General features: G+C 41.1%; 1 protein-coding gene across 2 annotated transcripts in view; it reads right to left on the bottom strand.

The window, feature by feature from the left end:
• CBL (Cbl proto-oncogene) overlaps positions 1 to 26,434 on the bottom strand; it is an 81,744-nt gene that overhangs the window by 18,903 nt on the left and 36,407 nt on the right. For both annotated transcript variants that reach the window (XM_032360363.1, XM_032360364.1), the window contains 7 exons: positions 15,207 to 15,353; positions 12,612 to 12,768; positions 11,341 to 11,462; positions 10,871 to 11,008; positions 8,778 to 8,865; positions 8,293 to 8,424; positions 7,890 to 8,093 (listed from right to left, as the gene is read on the bottom strand). In XM_032360363.1, coding sequence (XP_032216254.1) covers positions 7,890 to 8,093; positions 8,293 to 8,424; positions 8,778 to 8,865; positions 10,871 to 11,008; positions 11,341 to 11,462; positions 12,612 to 12,768; positions 15,207 to 15,353 — 988 coding nt within the window. The remainder of the gene's footprint in view (positions 1 to 7,889; positions 8,094 to 8,292; positions 8,425 to 8,777; positions 8,866 to 10,870; positions 11,009 to 11,340; positions 11,463 to 12,611; positions 12,769 to 15,206; positions 15,354 to 26,434) is intronic.

Here is a 26,434-nt window from a genome sequence, read left to right as displayed (position 1 = left end):
GGTAAATGAAGACAAAGAAAGCCCTCACCATTAGCTACCTGCTTTTACTCATGCTTAAGGAAAGGGCTGCATGTCCCTGGTGCACGAGTGATGCAGCCTTGAGACACCTCAAGGCTTAAGTGAGAAAGTTATTAGGATAATTGTTACTTCATCCATTTCTAGCTAGTCACTGTATCTTGGTGATTCTTCCATGAAAGAGCCTCATATCTTTTTTAAAAGATTTTATCTGACAGAGAGAGACACAGCGAAAAAGGGAACACAAGCAGGGGGAGTGGCAGAGGGAGAAGCAGGCCTTCCCCGAGCAGGGAGCCCAATGTCGGGCTTGATTCCAGGACCCTGGGATTACGACCTAAGCTGAAGACAGATGCTTAACGACTGAGCCACCCAGGCTCCCCAAAAGAGTCTCATATCTTGATCTGCCTCTTCATTCTGCTTACCAACCTCAGATCTATTAAAACCACCTTCTCACAATTCTCCCAAATTCTGGTTTCTTATCTCACCCAAATCCCTTTGCTTGCCATTACCAGCTGAGCCGTCCTCAGACTACATAACAGCTCGTCCATCCATACTCCCACTCTCCTACCAGTCTCGACTCTGCAATTCCTACCTCCTTGCCTTTGATCAGGTTGTTTCCCAACTAGAAAAAAGCCCTCTCTGCCTTTTTTTTTTTTTAGGATTTTATTTTTAAGTGATCTCTACACTCAACCCAACGGGGGGCTCAAACTCACAACCCCAAGATAAGAGTCGCACGTTCCACTGACTGAGCCAGCCAGGCGCCCCTCTCTGCCTACAACCCCTCTCGCCATCTATGGCTCGTTCCCCTTCCTGAAGTGCAGAGGGCTGAGCTAATTACACTCTCTGTGGCTCAACATCATAACCTATCCTTGTACCGTTCTTTTATTACAGCAGATAATCAAGTTGCACAAAAAGATAAAAAACACAAGTGGAGAGGAAATGATCAGAGAAATACCACAAGAATGGTTCTATGACCAAAGGGACATAAATATCCACATAGAAAGGTTTTACTGCATAGCCAGCCCAGTGAAGGAAAAAAAACCATGACAAACAAGCAAACAAACCAAAAAGCACCCCTGTGTTTTCAAGGAATCAAGCATAAGGAGAATAACCTAAAAGCTTCTCGGATAACAGGAAAGGGGACACCAAATAGCCAAAAAACACTAGAACCTGAAGTGAAGTGAAGCCATAACAATTTTTAGAGTTTTTTTTCAACCTAGCACTGGGTAACCAGTCAGTCTAAAGGCTGAACAGATATCTAAGGTATCAAACGTCTCAAAAGTTTTCTCTTGGGGTGCCTCAGTGGGTTAAGCCTCTGCCTTTGGCTCAGGTCATGATCCCAGAGTCCTGGGATCGAGCCCCACATCGGGCTCTCGGCTCCATGGGGAGTCTGCTTCCTCCTCTCTCTCTGCCTACTTGTGGTCTCTCTCTCTCTGTCAAATAAATAAAAAATCTAAAAAAAAAAAAAGTTTTGTCTTGCACCTTTCTGAGGACATACTTCATCCACGAAAGGAAGTAAAGCAAGAAAGAGGAAACCGTGGGAGCCATGTTTCCCATGTCACCATGTTATATACTGTCTACTGTATTTACAAAGTTTAGTTCATAGAAAATTATACTGAGAGAATGTCAGACAGCTTGGTAAGAGCTGGTAGTGACAGGTACAAACAGAAAACTAAGGAAACAAAAATAAAGCAATTTGGGGTGCCCGGGAGGCCCTGTCGGTTAAGCTCCAAGTTGTCATTTTGGCTCAGGTCATGATCTCACAGGGTTGTGAGATGGAGTCCTGCATCTGGCTCTCAGCTCAGTGGGGAGTCTGTTGGAGATTCTGTCCCTCTCCCTCTGCTTCTCCCCCTGCCCCAACTCGTGTGCTCACACCCTCTCTCAAATAAGTAAAATCTTAAAAAAAAAAAAAAAAAAATATATATATATATATATATATGTATATATGTATATATAGCAATTTTCCCAGGAAAAGCAGAAGGTCGTATGAGAAAACAACAGCAATTACATCATATTGTATTGCTTGGAACAGCAAGGAACAAAATCATTTACACACCAAACAGTGATTCGGGCCCCCACCCCCACCAAAAAAAAAAAAAAAAACAAACAAACCACTCAAGTAACCGTAGTGGGGTGATAATCCTTTTCTACAACACCTGAAGTGAACAGATGACAGACACTGAAGAGGCAAGAGAAAGCACTGGAAGTATATGGTGTAAAAGGTGTTGAGAACCCACAAATCTGAGCGGGGCCCAAAGAGGAGCTGAAGGCAGCAGAGGCTGAGAGCCAAGGTTTCTGCCAGCCTTCTAGCAAGTCTTTTAAACTTACCAAATAATCCACATGCGTTTGTCATTTGGATTTTGTAATAAGTACATTCACTGCATTAAAAACAAAACTGCAATAAAACAGCAACAGGGGCGCCTGGATGGCTCAGTGGATTAAGCCTCTGCCTTTGGCTCAGGTCATGATCTCAGGGTCCTGGGATGGAGCCCCACATTGGACTCTCTGCTCAGTGGGAAATCTGCCTCTCCCCCCACCCCCACCTGCCTCTCTGCCTACTTGTGATCTCCTCTGTGTCAAATAAATAAATAAAATCTATAAAATTTAAAAAAAAAACATAACAGCAACAAAAAGCACCCACCGAGGGATGCCTGGATGGCTCAGTGGGTTAAGCATCTGCCTTCGGCTCAGTTCATGATCTCAGGGTCCTGGCATCGAGCCCCGCGTCAGGCTCCTTGCTCAGCGGGGGGAGCCTGCTTCCCCTCCTCTGTGCCTGCCACTCTGCCTATTTGTGTTCTCTCTCTCTCTCTGACAAATAAATAAATAAAATCTTAAAAAAAAAAAAAAAAAAAAGCGCACCCGCTGACAGCTACCTGGGATGTAACAAGTCAGGCACTAGTCTCATACACCTTCAGGAGTGATTTTAGGACAAACGTGGAGATAGGGTGTCTGGGTGGCTCAGTGTTAAAGCCTCTGCCTTCAGCTCAGGTCATGATCCCAGAGTCCTGGGATAGAGCCCTGCATCAGGCTCTCTGCTCGGTGGGGAGCTTGCTTCCACCTCTCTCTGCCTGCCTCTCTGCCTGCTTGTGAACTCTGTCAAATAAATAATAAAATCTTTTAAAAAAAAAAAAAAGTGGGGATAAATTTTAGTTATCTACTCAAAAAAAGTTAAGTATTTTATAACAAATTTAATTCATACAAAGAATAATAGACACCCACGTAGCACCTACTGAACAACTAAGAAATCCAAGAGCACTGACTGCGCAATTCCCATTGCCCCTCCCCTAATTATATCCTTTCCTCCATCAAAGAGTTTAAATGTACATTCACTTTCATCCAGCAGTTCCACTGCCAGGAATTTAAACTACAGACCCGAAAAGAGTATCAGTCTGTTTAAGTCTGGAAATAATGTGAACGTCCATTAAGAAACTAAATAAATTACGGAATGGCCAAGCGACAGCACCATGCACGAAGCTGTTTTTTCTGTATTTGAACTTCTCCAGTGTAGGTTTTAACTTTTATTTAAATGAGTAAATTTAAAATCATTCATACAGATCAGCTATGGGAAAAGGGTTCCTTTTCTTTTCTTTACAGCCCTACAGCACTTAGAGTGTGGACCCAACATCTACAACAGCGCATGCTCTCTGCGTGTGGTAAGCTGTTCCACCCGCACGCACGCTCTCTTCTCAAATACAACCACTAGCTCCTCGCAGGCCTTTGTTTCAGGTCTCTTATCTCACTCAATACTTACAGCACCCAATAAAGAGCCTCTTACCCAGCATAATGGACACTTTGCAAAAATACTATGTTTATTGTAAACCCCTCAAATATCCCATTAAGGCCAACTCCTCGAAACTTGTGCCCTCAAACATTACAGCAATTCAGTGGGTAGTCAATTATTCCCCTATGCATGTTAAAAAAACTTGTTTACAACCAATTTTTTTTTTTTTAGAGAAATAAGGTGATACTACACATAATATACAATTATTTTTTAAACTTAGTATTGGGCAATTTTTGACTTAAGTATACATACACTGAACTCATTCTGCAGAGCATTACATTATGGGGACTGTAGCAGGCAGAATGAGGATTCCCCATCCCCCAGCCCCAAGATGTTTATTCACACCCTGAAACCCAGAAACTGAACATGTCATTTTACTTGGTAAAAGGGACTTCGCTAAGTATGGCTCTTGAGATGGGGGAATTACCCTGGACTATCTGGATAGGCCCAATCTAATCACATGAGTCCTTGAGAGCCTGTCTGAAGGTTCTAGCAGCGGAGTGCAGCTACTCATACACCCCAACTGAAGACCAGTCCTCTCCTCTATTGGGGAAGGTTGTGCTCTTCGACCAAGCATGCAGCTTTGGGAGGGACACACATGGAGCTGTGAGGGAGGAAGGGGACACCCACCTCACCAGCCAGATCGGCCGAATCAACCCTGGTGATCAGTGGGGTGACAGATGTTGCAGCCACACCACCCTCACATCCCACATGAGTCCTTCAAAGCAGAGAACCTCAGAGAGAAGGCAGGAGGAGGAGGAAAGAAATCCAAGAGCCAAAGAGTGTGTCTGACCATTAGAAGCTGGGATACCATGAGCAGACAGCCAGCAAGGACATGGGGATCTCAATCCTACAGCTGGCAAGGAACTAAACTCTGCCAAATCCAAATAGAAAAGGAACTGGGTCTTCCCATAGGGCCTACAGGAAGAACTACAGACCTGAATCTACCCTGATCTAGCTGGAGTGCACACATATTGGGGTTCTGGCCTTCAACACTGTAACAGAATAAACTTGTGTTGCTTTAAGCTGCTAAATTTGTAGTAATTTGTTATGGCAGCAACAGAATACAAACACATGGATGTATCATAATTTCTTACTGCTGGACATGTGAGTTGATTCGAATTTTTCATTACTGCAAATAAGGCTATAAGAACTGGATCTGGGGGCGCCTGGGTGACTCAGTGGGTTAAGCCTCTCTCTGCCTTCAGCTCAGGTCATGGTCTCAGCGTGCTGGGATTGAGCCCCACATCAGGCTTTCTGCTCAGCAGGGAGCCTGCTTCCTCCTTTCTCTCTGCCTGCCTCTCTGCCTACTCATGATCTCTCTCTCTTTGTGTCAAATAAATAAATAAAATCTTAAAAAAAAAAAAAAAAAAAAAAGGACTGGATCTGTATCTTTGGGTGCTTATCTGAGGATTTCTTTAGGATAAATCCCTAGAATTGGAATTGCTAGTTCAAACTGGGACCATTAATGCATTTTGATGGATGTCAAACTGTCCTTCCAAAAGATGGGCTAATCTGTACCCACATCAACACTGAATGCAATGCCTGTTTCTCCACAGTAAGTATTATTCATCTATTGAATTTTTTTTTAAGATTTTATTTATTTATTCATTTATTTGACAGAGGCAGAGAGAGCAATCACAAGTAGACAGAAAGGGGGAAGCAGGCTCCCCACTAAGCAGAGAGCCTGATGCGGGGCTCGATCCCAGGACCCTGAGATCATGACCTGAGCCGAAGGCAGAGGCTTAACCCACTGAGCCACCAGGCATGCTCATCTATAGAATTTCATAAAGAGAAAAGGGTAATTTTAATTTCAAATAAATAAAGCCAGGAAAAATCACTTATCTTAGTATTCAGCTTCCCTAATACTCCAGGAGTTACCAATAAATTTTCATCAATGAACAGAAGAAATCTATGTGAGAACATATAAAACTTTATGTTTAGAGATCAAGTTTATGCTTTAGAGAAAAAAATAATCTCTTTTTAAATTTTTTATTTATTTGAGAGAGAGAGAGACAGCATGAGGAGAGAGGGGTGAAGGGAAAAGCAGAAGCAGATTCCCCGCTGGGCAGGGAGCCTGACGTGAGACTTGATTCCAGAACCCCAGGATCATGACCTGAGCCAGAGGCAGACGCTTAACCAACTGAGTCACCCAGGTGTCCCTCAAACTAGTCTCTTAAAATGGACCCAAAGAACCTGTTATAAGGGGCCAAAACTAAAAAATCTGTCCACTTCAAAAAACCAAAAGTGTACTGCTCATTCCAGTCTTCCTCAACTACCTGCTATTGATAAAGCATAGATTTATTAATTCCTATACTAAAGTTGTTTCAATTTCCAAACATTCAAAGTAACTGCTATGTGCTCAATTTTGAATAGTAAATTACAAATGAGACATGGCTCTTGCCTTCTATAATTTATAATATACCAGGAAATACATTTAATAAACTATAACGAGGTATTAAGTTCTACGGCAGACATACTCAGTGTCTCAGAGACATCTGGGTAGACCTAGAAATGATGTGTATATAAACACGTGGGAACTGGGGGGTGGGGGAAGCAGGAACAGTTGGAAAGGTGTCCTAGGAAATGAAAACTCAACTAACTTACGAAGAAACTACCAAGACAGGGGCACCTGAGTGGTTCAGTTGCCCTCAGCTTCGGCTCAGGTCGTGATCTCAGGGTGCTGGGATTGAGCCCCACTCAGCAGGGAGTCTGTTTGTCCCTCCCCCTCTGCTCTTTCCCTTGCTCACAAGCTCCCTCTCTAAAAGAAATTTTAAAATTCTTTAAAAAAAGAAAAAAGAAACTACCAAGACAAAAGCACAAAGAGATTTTAGTGGTTTGGCCTTGCTGGACCACAAAACATAAAGCAAAAAGGATTTTAAGGGCAAAGTGCAGGAGGAAAGGAGAACTGCTTAACCCATTAAGTAACGAGAAGTCATCAGAGTATGAGGCAAAGGAATGGGATGGTCAGGTTTGCGCTGAGCTCTCTGGTGCTGGCAGCGGGGCAAAAAGACGATGATGATGGCCTGAAATAAGGCAGTGGCACTGAGGACAGAGAGGAGGAGACACACTGGATCCAATCATTTAAGAGATCAAATCTATTCCTTTTCCTGGAGGCAGGGGTGGTAGGGCCAAGGGAGAGAGCAAGCGAGAATACCAGACTCCCCGCTGAGCATGGAGCCTAAAGCTGGGCTTGAGCCAAGGACCCCAAGATCATGACCTGAGCTGAAATCAAGTCAGACTCTCAACCAACTGAGCCACCCAGGGGCCTCCCCAAATCCATTCTTTCCATCTACCACGTGTCAGGCAGTAAGGTACTATTATAAAAGAAGGCTGCCCATAAATTTATATAAAAATCCTCCACTAGAGAATCGAAAGCACATTAGAATCTTCTGTTTGCCTTGTATTGCTTGCCATCTTCAAAGGACTCCCTTCCTTCTAATTAGTCAGCAGATCCCTGTTTTACCCTACCCACCGATGTTACAAAATTTGATCCCATCTTTCTTAGTCTGTATGTTTCCTCTCTTTACTAGGGCCTTTCCAGTTTGCTTAGCTTCTACCTGGTACCTCCTCTGCCACCCTCCAGTCACTTTGGTCGCCATGTCCTTGGTTACTAACAGTGCCTCTCCCCTCTGCAATCTAACTTTCCAGTGCCAGGACCCCCGTAGGAAAGAACACCAGAACACCAGACCCCACTCAGAGAGGCGCAATAGAGCCTCACTGTCATATCGCCTCTCATTCTCTCCAAGCTGAGGAAAGCCCAGTTCTAGGACACAGAGCATGGGCCTTGAAGCCAGAACGTCTGGCCACAGCTATGTAATTTTCAGCCAGTTCCTTAACCTTGCTGTACCTTGGTTTCTTCATCTGCTAAATGAAAATAAGAGTACCTACTCCTGGGTTGAGTATATACAAGGACAGGATTACAAGAGTTAGAAAAAGGGAAGTACTCAGCATGGCATCTCTCACATAGTAAATGCTCAGTAAATAGTCAGCTACTATTGCTTCCTGCGGTCTGGATGTCATCAAATGCTCTCTATTCCTTTAGAACACAACTCACAGTGGAGTCTGCCAGTCTCTGAACCTGAAGTCTCACCTTCGCACCAGCCAGTTCCTTCATCATAAAGAGAGAATCATCAGCTCGTTCATCATCGTCGTCCTCATAATTTGGGGAGGGAGCTCCCTCGGCTCCTTGCCTCAGTAGGCTGCCACTTCCTCGAGGGTCAAATGGATCGACCACAATGGGCTCAGTACCTTTAATTTCACATCGGCAGAAAGGACAGCCCTGGCCTTCGGATTCCTGCAGAGCAAACGGGAGACGGTCAAAGGCTCATCTGTAAGTATGGACAATATGGAAATACATTTCCTAAAGATGAAAAAAGAAACCAGAAGCTTAAAACCTCTCCCACAAACCAGATCATCCTTTCTCTCCATAGAGGATACAAAACGCCCAGTTCCTCCGAGGACTACACACCGGAGCACACAGTCTGGAGCCATACCTGCCAGGATGTGAGACAGGACGTGCACATGAGGTGTCCACAGGGCTCAATTTTCACATCCTTGTCGTTTTCAGCGCATATTTTACACAGCTGGAAGGTGGAGCCCATCTCACAGTATAATTCATATTGTTCCTTTAATAAAGAAAAATTGAAGAGACTACTCAGCCGAGAGCGGTATCTGTCGAACAAATGAATGACTGCAACCTTCAAGTGACACTGGGAAAACTAGACTGTTACTCCCTCCACAAATTTGGCTTATATGGAAGTGCCCCAACAGTGGTCACCATTCTCTCACTGACACAGAAAGCACACGGTCTTGTCCTATTTCAGGTTTTTTAGAGAAACTACACACACATAAATCCACTAGGCTAGTCGATGGTTTAAAACCTAAGTGTTCCAATCACTCCGTAGTGCTCTACCATGAGTTGTGTCGAGGACAAAAGCTTGTCTCCAGAGAAACGGTGAGGAGGTAAAACAAAATTCACCTGGGTCACTTTGATGTGGTCTTGGGGAGTTGGTTCACATAAGCCTGTCAGGTCGGGATTCTGATTCCGTCCATCTGGAAACAGATAGCTGTAAAAAGAGTAACCGGCCTTGGGGTTTTACTAAAGACAATTTATAACTGTTGGCTAATGCAGACAAAATAATAGCTGGGCATTCTCTGTGTTGGGGTGCCTGGGTGGCTCAGTGGGTTGGTCATGATCCCGGGTACTGGGATTGAGCCCCGCATCAGGACCTCTGCTCAGCGGGGAGCCTGCTTCCTCTATCTCTCTCTCTCTCTGCCTGCCTCTCTGCCTACCTGTGATCTCTGTCAAAAAAAAAATTTTTTATATATATATATTTTTTAAAGATTTTATTTATTTATTTGAGAGTGAGAGACAGTGAGAGAGAGCATGAGCGAGGAGAAGGTCAGAGGGAGAAGCAGACTCCCTATGGAGCTGGGAGCCCGATGCGGGACTCGATCCAGGGACTCTGGGATCATGACCTGAGCTGAAGGCAGCCGTCCAACCAACTGAGCCACCCAGGCGTCCCTGTCAAAAAAATTTTTTAAAAAAATCTTTAAAAGGACAACTGTGGGGGCATCTGGGTGGCTCCGTCAGTTAAACGTCCAACCTCTGATTCCAGCTCACATCATGACCTCAGCGTGGGGAGACTGAGCCCCGCACCATCAGTTTCGCACTCAGCACAGAAGTCCGCTTGAGATGCTCTTTCTCGCTCAGCCCCTCCCACGGCTCATGCACACTCTCTCAAATACATAAATAGGCTACTTTGCATAAGGTACAAAGGTAAATCTTTGTATTTATCAAAGATAAATACTTCAAAAAATAAGTAACACAGGACAGTTCCAAGAAGATATTCTCCAAACAATGATACTCCTTCTCTAGGCCACAAGGCCACAGGCTTTATCTTTTAAACTAAGTGGCTGACAAACTTTTTCTGTAAAGGGCCACACAATAAATATTTTAGACTTTGCAAGCCATAGAAGTATGTCCCCTATATTCTTTGGTTGTTATTGTTTATAGTAACCCTTTAAAAAGGAAAACCCATCTTAGTTCCAGGCCATACTGCAACAGCTGGCTGATGGGCCATAGTTGGCCCAACCCCTATTTTAATCTATGGATAGCCATAAAATAAAAATTATTAAATTTATTTTATTTTATTTTAAGTAGGCTCCACACCCAGCGTGCAGCCTGACACAGGGCTCGATCTCACGACCCTGAGATCAAGACCTGAGCTGAGATCAAGAGTTGGACACTTAACCACTGAGTTACATCGGTGTCCCCAAATTCTTAATTTAAGCACCATCTGTTTTTGGCCAAAGGCCTAAAATGCCCTTGTTTACCGGCTATTTAACATGGAAAGACAACAATTCAAAAGAAATGTAACAAGAAGCAAAGCAAGCCCCTGAGACCAGGTACCAGGAAGCCCAGAGTGCCGGCCTGCTCTGATACGTGGGGAAGCACTCCCTTCAGCCCCAACGCTGCCGCAGAAAATGGACTCTCCTCGTTGCTTTAAAACACAAGCAGCTTTCTAACAGCTGGTCAACTGCTAGTATTTTTAGTGCCTACCAAGCGATAATCAGTTTGCGTTCCCAAAGGAATAGCATTCTGGAATAAGTAAGAACTTACTATCAATATTAGCAGAGATTACAAAAGCCCAAAGACTGAAGAAATACTGCCAAACCAAAATGCTTAGAGCAGATGAAGGCCACTGAGCCTGCTCTTATTAAAAACATCTAAGCACTCTAATGTGGGCTAGTTAAATAACTGGTAACATTTCCTGCTAACTGGCATATTTTCAAATATAGATTTGGAAATAAGTTAACATCTGGAAAAGGAAAAATATACAGTTTACACATGGTAATAACTAAAGCACTAGAGAAAAATCATTTCACTCAAAGAATCCTTTTAAATAACAACAAAAGTCCTACAGAACCTGAAGGTTAAAATAATACAACCTGTTAATATGTTTCTTGAATCTTCAGTCCTGAAGACACCTGGAATCAAGTCACTGATGATTAAGTTTTATAACCCCTAAATTCCTGTATTCCAGCAAGGGGCAAACAGCAGATACTCACAAGCCTTCCCTGAAGCCATCAATCAGGGCTTGGAAGAGAGGTTTATTGTGAGGGATCGTCTGCAGAATGTTCCCATCAGCAGTGACATACCCAATAGCCCACTGACCCAGACGAGTGCAACTCAGCCGGAAAATGTAACTGAGAACAGAGATGAACAGAACATTTTATATGCTTTTGTTAGGGTGGAAGGCAAGACAGAAACAAAAATCAAACGGATCATCAATAATAGATTCTACAGTGACTCCAGACCAAAAGCAAAAAATACAGAAGTTCAATTCTTAAGTGGCTTGAAAGCATTTATCAAATCCTAAGATCTGAATAAGTCAATTCTTCTGGTAAACAGACATCAATCCCAGTGCAGCAATGGAGCCACTGGGAAACTAATCTAAGATCACATTTCCTCTATCCTGGCAGAGGTCACTAAAGCATAGAATTCAGGAGAATAAACACCTTTGCCTCCCAGCACTGACCTGCCCGGTTTGTGAATGAACTTCTGGAGCCGAGCTTTCACTTCATCGTATGTCAGGAAAGCCATGTAACCAGGATGAGTTACGGCAAGACTGTTCCAGTTCCTGAGCAAAGAGGACCAGGGCTAAGGGAACAAGAGCTCGATCAGACCACTTAGCTCAGGACATCCCACCATCCTCAGAGTAAGGAAGAACAGAAAGAAAACCACCTCAATTCTCCATTCATTGTCACAAATTTTCAATTATATGGTTACTTTGAGAGAAATATGTTTGAGACGTAAGAACTCAGGAAAGAGGGGCGCCTGGGTGGCTCAGTGGGTTAAAGCCTCTGCCTTCGGCTCCGGTCATGATCCCAGGGTCCTGGGATCAAGCCCCACATCGGGCTCTCTGCTCAGCGGGGAGCCTGCTTCCTCCTCTCTCTCTCTCTACCTGCCTCTCTGCCTACTTGTGATCTCGATCTGTCAAATAAATACATAAAATCTTTAAAAAAATTTTCAGAAAAGCTAAGAAGAAACAAATATATGCTTGTAGAAAGAAATTTCATTATAAAATGAAATTCAAGACATTTTACAGAAGTTCTAACCAACAGCAAGGCCCACGTGTACAACTAAAAAGTTGCAAATAAAGGCTTACACCAGTTGGCATACACATATTATCTTTACAGAGAGAAAGAAATGAGCTCTTTCTGAAGTATCAATGCACGTTAATAATAACAGTCAAGAATTTCAATACAATAGGAGAAAAAGCTGGAAATGTACATAAATGTCCAACAATAGGAAACTGATTAAATAGGTCATATTACACCCATTTTCTGGGCATTCTACAATGATTTAAATGATGCAAAGAATATTTAAAAGAGAGATTATAAATGTGAGGAGAAGAAAGCGCATTATATAGTTATTGTGTTTAACAATAAATAGATAAAAACTGAGTAGTGAGGTTTTTTTGCTTATAATCTCTACACTGCCTAAAAATACTTTTGTATTTTTACAAAATGCACCTGGGTGGCTCAGTGGGTTAAAGCCTCTGCCTTCGGCTCAGGTCATGATCCCAGGGTCCTGGGATCGAGCCCCGCATCGGGCTCTCCACTTCGTGGGAAGCCTGCTTCCTCCCCTCTTTCTGCCTACTTGTAATCTCTGTCTGTCGAATAAATAAATAAATCCTAAAAAAAAAAATACTTTTGTACAATATGTAAACTTGCAAATGTTATTTTTTTAAAGAGCTCTCCTTTCAGGAAAGAAGCAACTAGTTTAGCCAACATTTTAGTATCCTACCTGAAAGAGTCGTGTGAAGATGTCAAATTCAAAAACTGAAATATAATCATTGCAGGTCAGATCAATAGTGGATTTCAGAGCCATGGCCTCCAGCCCAGAGCTGATGGGATGCACTTCGTGAAGGGCCTGTCGGAAACTCTTCCAAGGGACTATAGTCCTAGATGGGGGAGCAGGGGTGAAAGGGAAGGCAGAGTGAGGTAACAGACAATGCTGTGCACTGCCATAATAACCAAGAAAGCCACATTAAGGTCACAATATCAATTTCAATTCTCTTAAAGAAGTTAAGTTATATTTTGGATTGAGAACAGAAAGGGAATAAATATTTCTTAACTTTCTAATAAGGAAATTAATAATAGAGAAATCTTTTTCCACTATTCTTTGGCAATATGTCATAAACTAATTCCCTTTCTCATCTTTCTTCACACATCTGTTCTCTTTAGAGAAACATGGAAAGAGAGAGATTACTCTTTTTATATAAATGTCATCTGAGGCCAGGCCTTCACTAACTTAAAAGCTTACATTTAAACTAACTTTTTAAAAGCATATAAAACATCCTGAGTTCTTTGAGGAACTCATAATCTCAAGGCCTAGACAGGAGGAAATAGTCTTAAGACACAGGAAGAACACAGTTCTGAAAGGGAGGAGGAATAAATTATTAACATAAGAATGATTAAACCCCAGATAAGGCTAGCACAAGACACTATGGGATTTCTATTTCTCAAGATCTTTATGTAAACACAAGCTCACTGACTCTGAAAAGTTTATGTACTCACTGCCTAAAAATTAAGAGATAAAGTGGCATTTTGAACTCTTCTAAGGAGTTATTAAATTAAAAGGAACAAAGTTAAATTTATTCCCATCCTCTTTAACAAAGTTTTTAAATCAACGATTATTCTGTATTTTACATTTAAGCATATTTTTTAAAAGAAGGCATCTAAAGGGAAATTTATATTAGGATCTGTATATACAACTAAAAAACTGTATTGCTAATTTTTTTTTTAGTTCCCCGATCCAAAATTTCATAGGCTATACAAGAACATTTATATTAATACTTAAAAACAGAAGTCTAACACATAAATCTGTCTATATAATTTAAAACTTCTATACAACAAAAGACAATATGACAAAGTAGAAAACTAGCCACAGACTAGGAGAAGGTATTTGTAACGTAAGGTAACTAACAATCAGTGTCTTTCAATAGGAAAAAGACAAGTTACTCAGTACAGAAATGGACAAGTTAGGAACAGGAACAGGCAAGTCAGAGTAAGAATCCCAACTGGTCATAACTGCGAAAAGATGCTCAATCTCCTTTGTCATTAGGAACAGAAAGCAAAATATGATACCCAAGTCACACTACCCGTGTTAGCCCGACTGCAGAGCTATGGAATTTGTGTAGACTACTTACAGGGATATAAACTGGTATAACCACTTTGGAAAGCAATTAGGCAATATCTGGCAAAGCAGAGGACGTGAAACTCCCTGATTCAGCTATTTCACTACTAGGCATGTAACTGTGAAGAAGCTCTTGCATATGAAGGCAAAAATAATTTTGTTCACTGTGGCACAGTTTGTGAGCACAAAGAATGTGAAACATAAACCTCTATTAACAGCGGAATGGATAGGGAGAGAGACAGACAAATATTCAATATAAGAGCCTGGGTATCAGTTGAATCTGCAAAGATTTCTTTTAAAAAAAGAACCTCCAAAACATGGGGAGGTAGGTATAATAGTGCCCCCCTTATCTGCAAGGGATACTTTGCAAAATCCTCAGTGGGTGGCTGCAAAGGCAGATAGTACCAAACCCTATATATACTGTAGTTTTTTCCTATACATGCACCTATGATAAGTTTAATTTATAATTTAGGCGTAGTAAGACAACAACAATAACAAAATAGAACAATTATAACCAATATACTGTAATGAAAGTTATGCGAATGTGGGTTTTCTCCCACAGCACCTCAGTGCAGTAGACATCCTTCTAGTCATGATGAGATAATATGCCTACATTGAGAAGATGGAGTGAGGGGAAGGACGCAAGCACTGCGACAGTGTTAGGCTACTACTGACGTTGTGCTAATACACCAGGAAGACCATCAGCTTCTGGACCACAGCTGACTTCAGGTATCTGAAACCATGAAAAGTAAAACTGCCAATAAGGGGGGGCCTACTGTACATACGCATTCATTATTTTTCTTTATGCTTTCCCATGACATAATTATTTCATTAATTAAAAAAAATAAACAGGGGCACCCAGCGGGCTCACTTGGTAGACCATGCAACTCTTGATGCTGGGGTTGTGATTTCAAGCATCACACTGAGGCTGCAGTTTATTTAAAAAAAAAGGTAAAACATCAAAAAAAATTTAAGCAGAAGGCCACAACATAAGCTTTAGCTCTTCACAGTTCATATTCATTATTTTGAGGGGCACCTGGGTAGCTCAGTGGTTAAGCGTCTGACTTCTGGGTCTCAGCACAGGGCCTGATCTCAGGGATGGAGTTCCAGACCCACAATGGGCTCCATGCTGGGAGCCTACTTAAGAAACAAACACATAAACAAAACAAACAAAAAAATCAAATTCATTATTTTGAGACTTACTTTTCCCCAAAAGCTTTCCTCCAAAATTCTGCAGCATCTGCTTTCGTAATCCGAAATGTGTCTCCTTGAAAGAGTCCACTCGGAAAGATTCCTTTTAGTTCTGCCAGCATGTGGCTGAAGATCAGGGATAGCTTGGTTAGGTTTCGCCTACAAATGATCCAAAAAAAAAAAAAAAAAAAGTGCAATAATTAAACACATAAAATTACTTCTATTTTAAATGCGCTGAATTCACCAGATCAGGTATGTAATTAATATAAACATGAACATACATTTACAAAGAACCTCTTCAAATATACTTTCTGGCAAATATTATTCAGAGATACATAAAACTAGGAAAGAAGAAAGGAAGGAATGTGCTGCTGACACTATTAAATACTCTCATTTTTATCTTTGTTCAAAGAAGAGCTTCAGAAACTGTTTTTGTCCTAACATCATATGAAAGATGGAGATATAACACATGGATGACTGTTGCATTCACTAGGTCCACTCCTACTCCCCGCATTCAAAAAGATGTCCTATAGTAAATCGAAAATTTAACAGTTATATATTTTAAGGCTTTCAATCTCAGGTTAATCAGGTCTAATACCTCTGAGTATTAACTAACATGAACAAATCTACTTTTTGAGGATGACATAGATACAATGACTCAACAAATAAAGGTGCAAACTTGTATGTTAACATAATCATTCGCAGTGGCACCTGGGTGGCTCAGTGGGTTAAAGTCTCTGCTTTCAGCTCAGGTCATGATCCCAGGGTCCTGGGAATGAGCCCTGCTTTGGGCTCTCTGCTCAGCAGGGAGCAGGCTTCCTCCTCTCTGCCTGCTGCTCTGCCTACTTGTGATCTCAGTCTGCCAAATAAATAAATAAAATCTTTTTAAAAAAATCATTCACAAACAAAAGAAAGGAAATAATAAAAAAGCAAAATATACTATTTCTGCTTTGCCTAAGCTACTCTGGATTTTTTTTTTTAAAGATTTTTTATTTATTTGACAGACAGAGATCACAAGTAGGCAGAGGGAGGGGGGTGGGGGGTGGGGGGGGGAGCAGGCTCCCGGCTGAGCAGAGAGCCCTGGGATCATGACCTGAGCCGAAGGCAGAGGCTTTAACCCACTGAGCCACCCAGGTGCCCTATTTTGGATTTTTTAAAAAAACATTTTATTTATCTGAGCTAGAGACAGGGAAAGAGAGAGAGAGAGTGCGCGAGCATGCACCCATGAGTGGGGAGAGGAGCAGAGAAAGGGGAGGAGGAGACGCCTCACGGAACAGGGAAGCCCAATGCGGGGCTCAATCCCAGGACTCTGGGGATCATGACCTGAGCCGAAGGCCGTCACTTAATTGGCTGAGCCACCCAGGATCCCAGCTATTCTGGATTTTAAAACTAATCATATCACTCATCCAAATTAAAAAATAAATTAATAAATTACAATTTTCAAATTGAATATCCAGACCTAACAAGTATTTTCACTTAAAGCAGACCTTAAAGAAGTTAAGTTTTACCAAAACAGTTCTTCCTATACCAAAACTGGAATGCTAGTATCCAAACCATGTGACAATTTCTACCTGCATGCATATGCTAGTGCTATGTTTTACCCATTAGTGAGCTTTACTCTGATAACCTCATAAAGATGCCACAGAGAATAATGGAGTTATCGAATCACTATGTTGTATACTTGAAATTAATGTAACATTCTGTCAACTATAATTCAATATAAAAAAGATGCCACATAGTACCAATTTAACACACCAGATGATGCCTCTACTTTGAGGTATGTCCTTTAATCAGATTATCTTTCTTATCTTTAATGTGCTGCCACACAGAGAAAGACAGACAGATGCTTTTGATACTGTTAATACGCCAAACCAGCTACCATCCGTACTTATTTTCACCTTGTCCCCATCATTAGTATTTTTATATTCAAAAGTCTATTCTTCTCTGAAGTGGATTATAAAATTTCAAGTCAATTCGTGATCAAATTTGAGTACCTAAAAATTCTCTTTCATGGAGAGATTGTTCTCTTTTTTGCTATATAAAATGCTGCACCAAAGACACCAAGTCTTCCTAGCCCTGATTCTTGTGCAAAATGCTACTGAAATCTTTCCAGTCAGCTTTCAACAAATCAGCTTCAGTTCTAAGATCTGTCTTCTTGCACTTTAGCAAGTTATTCTTTCTAGTTTCCGATTTGTTTTCTGAAAGCACTACAAAAGTGATAATATATTCTTTGAAGACAGTCTAAAATAATTCCTATGCTATGTAGATCAAGTGTGAGATACGAAGACAAGCACTTATCCAATCCCTAAGCTCCTTTAACCGTTGTCCTCCTCACACTTTGAGATCCTTCAATTATGGCTTATTAGAACTTTTGCTATTTTATCAAAAAAGAAACAAAAAGCAGAAAGACCAAGAATATATCACAGAATGGGGCACCTGGCTAGTTCAGTAAGTAGACCCTGTGACTCTTGATCTCAGGGTAATGATTTTGAGCCCCACAGTGGAGGTAGAGATCACTTAAATATTTTTTAAAAAGAACGAACTATGCTAAACAGTACAGAACAATGTGTGATATGACCAAAAAGATATAAACCCCACTCTCAAGGTTACCACAGACCTTTTTCTGGACTCCTATAATGTTGTCCTCACTTGGTTCTCCTCCTGTTCTCTTAACAGTTATTTCCCAAGAATATGTTCTCCGCCACTTTTCTTTCTTTTCCCATGTGCTCTCCTGACTCTTCCTTCACATTCTCAAGCTTCAGAAACTACCCTGCAAGCGACTCCCAAATCTCAAGCCTTGGAAGCTCTCCAACTCCAACTGCCAACCACATTTCTCCACTCAAATGCTAGCACCTCAGAGCAACATGTTCAAAATTAAATTAATCTTCCTTCTCAAGTCTGTTCTTACTTCATGTTCTCTTTAATGACAACACCATCTTACTTCTCACAAATTCAAAACCTTAAAGTCATCTTGGTTTCTTCCATTTCCCTTATTCTCCATATCGGATTTATTTGTCAATTTGCTGGCCACTGTTGTCTTTCCACTTTTAAATTATATTTTTTTTAAAGATTATTTATTTATTTATTTATTTGACACACAGAGAGAGAGATCACAAGTAGGCAGAGAGGCAGGCAGAGAGAAAGGGGAAGCAGGCTCCCCACCAAGCAGAGAGCCCGATGTGGGGCTCGATCCCAGGACCCTGGGATCATGACCTAAGCCAAAGGCAGAGGCTTTAACCCACTGAGCCATCCAGGCACCCGAAATTATATTATTATTCTAATATAAGTTCCTTGCTACCTTCCCCCATCTACCCTACAATTCAAAGTTCAGTCTTTCAACATACACACAAAAAGATGCTAACATCACTCATCACGAGACATCACCTCTCACCTGACAGAATGGTTAAAATAAACAACACAACAAACAACAGGTGTTGGTGAGGGTGTTGACTAGAACTGAACTGGAACAGTCACTGTGGAAAACAGTACGGAGGCTCCTCAGAAAGTTAAAAACAGAACTCACCTACAATCCAGTAATCACACTACTGGTTCTTAACCCAAAAACTATAAACACACACGCACCTCTATGGTTACGGCAGCATTATTTACAATAGCTAAACCAAGGAAGCAGCTCAACTGTCCAGATGAATGGATAAAGAAGATGTGATATATATATATATATATATATATATATATATATATATATATCCACGAAATATTACTCAGCCATAGAAAGTGAGATTTTGCCATTTGCAACAACATGGATGGAACTAGAGAGGATAATGCCAAGTGAAGTCAGTCAGACAGAGAAAAACAAATACCCTCTGATTTCACTCATATGTGGAATTTAAGAAACGAATGAGCAAAGGAAAATAAAGAGAGAGACATACAAAACAAGAAACAGACTCTTAACTCTAGAGAACAAACTGGTGGCTGCCAGAGGGGCAGTGGGTGGGGAGAGGGGTGGACTAGGTGAAGGGATTCAGAATGCACCTATGGTGGTGAGCGCCAAATCAGGTACAGAACTCTGAATCACTATGCTGTACACCTGAGATTAATTTAACACTCTGCTAACATACTGGATTAAAATAAAACATTTAATAATAATAAAAACAGACTTGAGTCTTCAATCTCCTCCTCTACAGGTCCAATCATGCCATATAATTGCCCTTTTTAAAAATTATTTATTTATTTATTTATATGAGAGAGAGAGAGCGTGCGCACACGCACACACGAGCACAAATGGGGTCAGGTGTAGAGGGGAAGCAGACTCCCCGCGGAGCAGGGAGCCAAGATTATGACCTGAGCTGGAGGCAGACACATAACCGACTGAGCTATCTAGGCGTCCCTAACTGCCCTTTCAGGAGGGAAAATAACAATTTCCACAGTGCCAGTGGGACAAAACCCAAACTCAGCTTTGATCTGACGACTTTCCACTGCCCTGGATCTAACCTACCTTTCTACCTGACTTCTTTCTTTGTCAGGAATCTACTCTAGCCAAACTGAATATGTCATCTTTTCTTATACATACCGCCCTTACTCACTTTCCCACCTCTGAGCCTCTGCTTATCTGGTTCCCCAGTCTGAAAGAAGACGCAGCTTAAATGTCATTTCCTAAGAAGCCAGCTAGAAGTAATAAGCCACTAAAACACCCACAGCCTATTTGCTGAAGTTCTCAGACCGTCTGAACCCATCTTGTGCTTTAGCTCTCTGAGTACACAAGGGCTATATTTCTAATATGTATCTATATCCCACAGGATATCCGGCACAATTTCTAACCTTCATGATACCTTCCGAAAACACTGAGTGCCCACTATGTGCCTGCTGGGCAACAGGGATGGATACAACAGTGAACAAGACAAAATTCCTGTTTTTATGGCATTTACATTCCCACAGGAGAGCATCAGGTAATGGGAGAAAAGTACTCTGAAGAAAAAGCAGAGTATGAGAAGAGAGTCGTGTAGGGTTGCCGTTTTAGAGAAGGTGGTCTTGGGAACCTCTCTCCAAGAGCAGATTCTTTTTTTTTTTTTTAATTAAATTTTTATTTATTTATTTGACAGAGAGAGAGAGGGAGAGAGAGCACAAGTAGGCAGAGAGGCAGGCGGGGGCGGGGGGGGGGGAAGCAGGCTCCCTGCTGAGCAGAGAGCCCAATGCAGGGCTCAATCCCAGGACCCTGAGATCATGACCTGAGCCGAAAGCAGAGACTTAACCCACTGAGCAACTCAGGCGCCCCCAAGAGCAGATTCTTAAACGAGGTATGAAGTGGGGACAACGTGAGTCTGGGATGACCAAGCCATGTCCGTGCCTTTTCAAATAATCTCACAGTCAGAGGGGCAGCTGGGTGGCTCAGTGGGTTAAAGCCTCTGCCTTTGGCTCAGGTCATGTTCCCAGGGTCCTAGGATCGAGCCCCACGTCAGGTTCTCTGCTCAGCAGGGAGCCTGCTTCTTCCTCTCTCTCTCTCTGCCTGCCTCTCTGCCTACTTGTGATCTCTTGTCTGTCAAACAGATTAAAAAAAAAAAAATTTCCAGTCAGATCTACCAAGTGCCCAGCATTATGCTGGATCAGAGATAAAATATACACACCAAAATAATAATGGACAGAAAGCTATTTTAATATGTGAAGTAAGCCACGAGAAAAGGGAAAGTTATTGACCACAAGGATGTAATGAGACCAGGTACGTAAGAGCAGTTCAAAGTGCTGACTGAAATAGACACAGAAAATCAATTTGAGACACTTTCCTACTTAAGGATGCATTCCCCCAAAAAACCAGCTTACATTTCTTAAAACCACCAGAGATGCGCACCATAAGCATCACACTTCTTAAAAGGAAATTAAGCATCTATAAAATCCCATGGGTCAGAGCATTTTGTAACTGATCTGAGTTGAAATTCTGTTCAATAACATTTTAAGACCATAGGCTTATAGTGGAGTGTCCGCCGTGTACAGAGCTGAATTTAATCAGCAGAATCTGTCTAAACATGTAATCTTAGAATAATGAGGCACGATGGATGTTTAGGCTTATGACAAAGCAAGCAATACTTCGCAAAATTCTGTCAGCAGTTACTTCAATTCATACACTACATTCTAACAATTCTCCAAAGAAACACAGAGGAACATATCTCTTCTACTTTTTTTTTTTTTAAACAAATACCCTGAAGACATAACTACTCTCAAGTTCCAGCAGCAGCAAGCAATATAGGTTTTTCTTTAACTCAGTATTTGAAGGAGGAGGTCATTTTTATTGCCTTTAATGCCAGACATCTACATCTAAGTAACCACAAATTCTACCGTATAGCTTCCATCTTCCTCTTCTCTTCGCTCACAACTTCCTCATAATCAAATGCTGATTCAGTATGCAGTGTCAGTTTAAGTTCAAGACCAGTGTCAGTTCTTTTCTCCCTACCTCCAGTCCTATTCTAAAAGCTAACACACCTTTTTTGTACCTCAAGCCTAAAACAACGGTAACATCTTCTGGGTATAATTTCAGCTAGTAGGGACTAAGATTTCTGTGTCACAAATAGGTACATTAAAGATTAAAGAAGCAATTACAGGGCGCCTGGGTGGCTCAGTGGTTTAAGCTGCTGCCTTCGGCTCAGGTCATGATCTCAGGGTGCTGGGATCGAGTCCCGCATCGGGCTCTCTGCTCAGCGGGGAGCCTGCTTCCCTCTGTCTCTCTCTGCCTGCCTCTCCATCTACTTGTGATTTCTCTCTGTCAAATAAATAAATAAATAAAATCTTTAAAAAAAAAAAAAAAAAGAAGCAATTACAGTTCCTGTTTTAGCTTCTAAAGTAGAAAGATAAATACAACTTGAGAGGAATTACAATCACCACTTCTGCAGATCAAACAAGACAGTGTTGAAAAGTAGCCTTTAAATGAATGAGATAAACAGAAACCTCTTCAAATGATTCCGACTGATGAAGTTACTACTGCACAAAATACTGAAAAACAAGTTATCTTGTAACTCATAGCCACGAAGTTCTTTGCAGAGGAAGAGGAAATGGAAAAAAGAACATAGTGCGGGGAGATAAATTAACACTTTCTATTAAAATATATTTATTGGATGCCTGGGTGGCTCAGTGGGTTGAGCTCTGCCTTCGGCTCAAGTCATGATCTCAGGGTTCTGGGATCGAGTCCCACATCGGGCTCTCTGCTCAGCAGGGAGCCTGCTTCCCTTCCTCTCTCTGCCTGCCTCTCTGCCTACTTGTGATCTCTGGCAAATAAATAAATAAAATCTTTTAAAAAATTAAAATAAAATATATTCATGAACATTTAAGATAAGTACTGATAGTACCACTCTTCCTTGCTTAGTGAGAATGCCCCAACCCTTTGAAGTACAGCAACAATATTATGAAGAAAAGGACTGTCAAGAAATCAATACATTAAGGGATTGAGATCTTCTAGGAAAAAAATATTATAAAACAGTCCAATATATTCATAAAGATATTCTCATTTAGGGTGCCATTTTCTGAAACTCCATTTAAATAGAGATAAATTCTATAACTGACAAGCATACTCTGTTTATTCTTTCTATAAGAGTTATCTAAAAATAATGTATGATAATACTAGAGAAGACTAGAGATTTAAAATGTTTTTCCTGGGATGCCTGGTGGGCTCAGTTGGTAGAGTACATGACTCTTGATCTCACAGTTGTGAGTTCGAGCCCCACATAGTTGGGTATAGAGATTACGTAAAATTAAAACTAAAATACTTAAAAATAAACAAAATAAAATGTATTTCCTGATCCCCCATTAATTTACTGGGCCCTTGGGCAGTTACTTAACCTCTCTGGGCTGCCACTTCCTGAGATGTAATATAAGGGAGCTGGAACCAATGACTCTTGAAGATCTCTTTCTATGAATAAAAATTTATGAATTTATGCTATTCCATGGATTTGAAACTAGAAACCTTAACTTCAGCAGTTTAATTTCACAATAGGATTGAAGAAGAAAGACTCAAGCGAAAGCAAACTAGCATATATATCTTTATAAGAATGAGGACTAGAAATTATAAGATAATTTTACAAGTTTATTTTCTTTCTGCCTGCAAGTAATTTTTTTTTTACTTTTTAATATTTTAATTTTTTTAAATTAAACTCAATTAAATAACATAATGTACTATTAGTCTCAGAGGTAGAGGTTAAAGATTCATCAGTCTTATATAACACCCGGGGCTCGTAACATCACATGCCCTCCTTAATGTCATCACCCGGTCACCCCATCTCCCCCTCCCTCCCTTCCAGCAACCCTCAGTTTGTTTCCTATGATTAAGAGTCTCTTATGGTTTGTCTCCTTCTCTGATTTCATCTTGTTTTATTTTTTGCCTGCAAAGAACTTGTTCATTTATTTTTAAAGATTCTATTTATTTATTTGACAGAGACGGAGAAAAAATGAGCACACAAGCAAGGAGAGCAGCAGGCAGAGGGAGAGGGAGAAGCAGGCTCCTCACTGAGCAGGGAGCCCAACGTGGGGCTCAAATCTTAAGACCCTAGGATCATGACCTGAGCTGACTGGCAGAAGCTTAACTGACTGAGCCACCCAGCGCCCAACCTACGAAGAATTCAAATGAACTCATGTCTCATGGAATTTAAACGAGTAGTTAATTGTATGAACCCACTGTGGGATCTGAAAAGTTAATCTGATCTGGTAAATACTGTTTTCTATTCTAACACCGGGGATTTACTAAATCCCAGAATGTGTGGTAGGTTATTTTACTCAATTTCATTTCTGAAGAAATAACTAACATCAAAAATCATCGTAGCCGCGGCACCCGGGTATCTCAGTTGGTTCAGTGTCTGTCTGCCTTCGGCTTGGGTTATGATCCCAGGGTCCTGGAATTGAACCCCACGTTGGGCTCTCTGCTCAGCCGGGAGTCAGTTTCTCCCTCTGCCCCTCCCCCTGCTCATGCTCGCTCTGTCTCTCTCTCTCTCTCTCAAATAAATAAAATCTTAAAAAAAAAAAGTCACCTCAGCCATTTCAAAATACTACCTTACATGAAAACAGTTCAAAGTTTCCGGAAGAAGTTTCTTTGATTTTCAAAGAGAAGAAAACAGAACTTGCCTTTTACCATTTAGTTACTTAGAGATTCTAAGTGATGGGGGATACAACTGGTGTAAATTCAATTTCTCTGCATGACTGAAAATTTTCATAACGAAACACTGGGGGAACCCCAATAATTTAGGCTGGAATCTATTTTAATATTTATGGGCCCAATGAACCTCTACTTCCCAGTGAGTAAATTTCAAAATGATTAGCACTTTTGATACAATGATTAACAAACAAGCTATAGAACATTATATAGTATCATCTTGAAGTTGTAAAATCTTCCCCCAAATGAGGTCACAGCGATACCCCATTTTTTGCCATTCAGCCAGCAGTGTGAGGTAAAGGCCCCATATAGAGGACAATAAATTGATTATACTGTTGAATGGTGAAACGATCAATGCTTGTAAGAATTTCATTTGCTGCCACCATTTCAGCGATAACTATGCTGCTTTCCTCTTCATTGAACCCTGAGAACCTTATATGCAAACACAGTGTCATCCAAAGAATGCTGAGAGCATACTGTGGTGAACATTCATAACCGGGCAGAAGCACCCCTGCTCACAGTAATCAGCTTTAAAAATAGATAGAACGGAACTTCTTTCAACAAGCTCCACAGGAAGTCAATAAAGTACTGTTTAACTCTTATCTGCTTAAACTGCTTAAAAAAAAGGGGATGGGGATGGCAAAACTAGAACCATCACCTACAAAAGGAGTTCTGAGCCAGTATCTCTAAAAATATCAATGACCTTTTTTTTTTTTTTCCAAAATACAAAACACATATTAAATGTACCTGTTGCTATACTTGTGGCCATCCTTTTTAAGACCCCCAAGTTACATGTAACAGATTACCATCACAGCATTAACCATCCACAGCATTTTCAGCTCCCTGTTTCACAGAATTGAAAGCTGAAGGGACACTAATCTAATTCACCGGATGAGTGGGAAGGCAGCAGCCCATGTGAGAATCTCCAGTACTCCCCTCACACTTCTAACAAATTAATCTTAAGCCACAGACTCAATCTCATTACTCCCCCTACACAAAAATCTTCAAAGACTCCCCAATAACCACCAAAAAAGTTCAAGTTGCTCAGCTTACAAATCAGAGCACTTACAATACGGTCCTGATTCATCTTTCTAAACACACATGACTCATTATTCCCCCCAAATCCTATAGTTCCCGGGGCCCCGCACCTTTCTTGATGATGTTACGTCAACAATTCATGCCTCTATTTCTAACAGTTAACCTTAAGAGCTTACTACACATCAGATGCTTTGTTAAGCTACATATATACCTCATTTAATTCTCATAATAGTGCATTGAAATAGGAATTACTAATACTATCACACAAATGAGAAACAAAGACTTAATGATGTTAAATAACTTGCCCAAGGTCACAGAGCTAGTAAATGGTAAAGCTGGTCTACTGATTCAAGAGCCCAGACTGGTCAGTATGATTCAGATTTCCTTTCTATCGCCTATGGTTACTGAACTCCTGCCCAAAGTCCATCTCAAATGCTATCTTCCCAGTGTGTGCAGTGGGGCGGGCAGGTGTGGGATACTCGCCTGTGTTTATTCCATGTCCACTCTCCAGCCTGAGACCCCAAAGCACCTTGCTCACACTCAGCACAAGCTCTACCATATTCTGTTTTGTATCCGTTGTCTTAGTCCCCAACTGGACAACTCCTTGTGGGCAGGGACGGTGTCTCACATACTTTGTCTCCTGCAGTAGTAAGCACACTGCCTTGCACCTAACAGGCATTCAATAAATTTGTAGAACTGAACGGGAAATTTTTTTTTTTAAATAAACATTTTACTCTGGAACCTTAGATTTATAAAAGAAGTTGAAAGATACTACAGAATTTCCCATACAGCCCTCATTCAGTTTCAGTTTCCCTTAATAGTATTAAGACCTTGTATTACTGTGGTTCATTTGCGAACACTAACAAACCAACAACCATATGGTCCTATCAACTGAACCGCAAATTTCTGCAGGTCTTGCCTGTTTTTTTCCATTAATGCCCTTATTTGTTTCAGGATCCAATCCAGGATACATAGCATTTAACATCACATCTCCTTACTCTCCTCTGGTCTGAGGTAGTTTCTTAGTCTTTGTTCTTCTTCGACCTCACAGAGTTTTGAGGGGTTCCTGTCGGGTATTTTGCAGAACATCCCCGGATATGCTTAGCTGATGTTAAGC

This window comes from Mustela erminea, chromosome 9, assembly GCF_009829155.1.
Source record: "Mustela erminea isolate mMusErm1 chromosome 9, mMusErm1.Pri, whole genome shotgun sequence".
Classification (NCBI taxonomy): domain Eukaryota; kingdom Metazoa; phylum Chordata; class Mammalia; order Carnivora; family Mustelidae; genus Mustela; species Mustela erminea.
The sequence above is the reverse complement of the archived record's forward strand: the minus strand, read 5'-3'. Positions and strand labels throughout refer to the sequence as shown.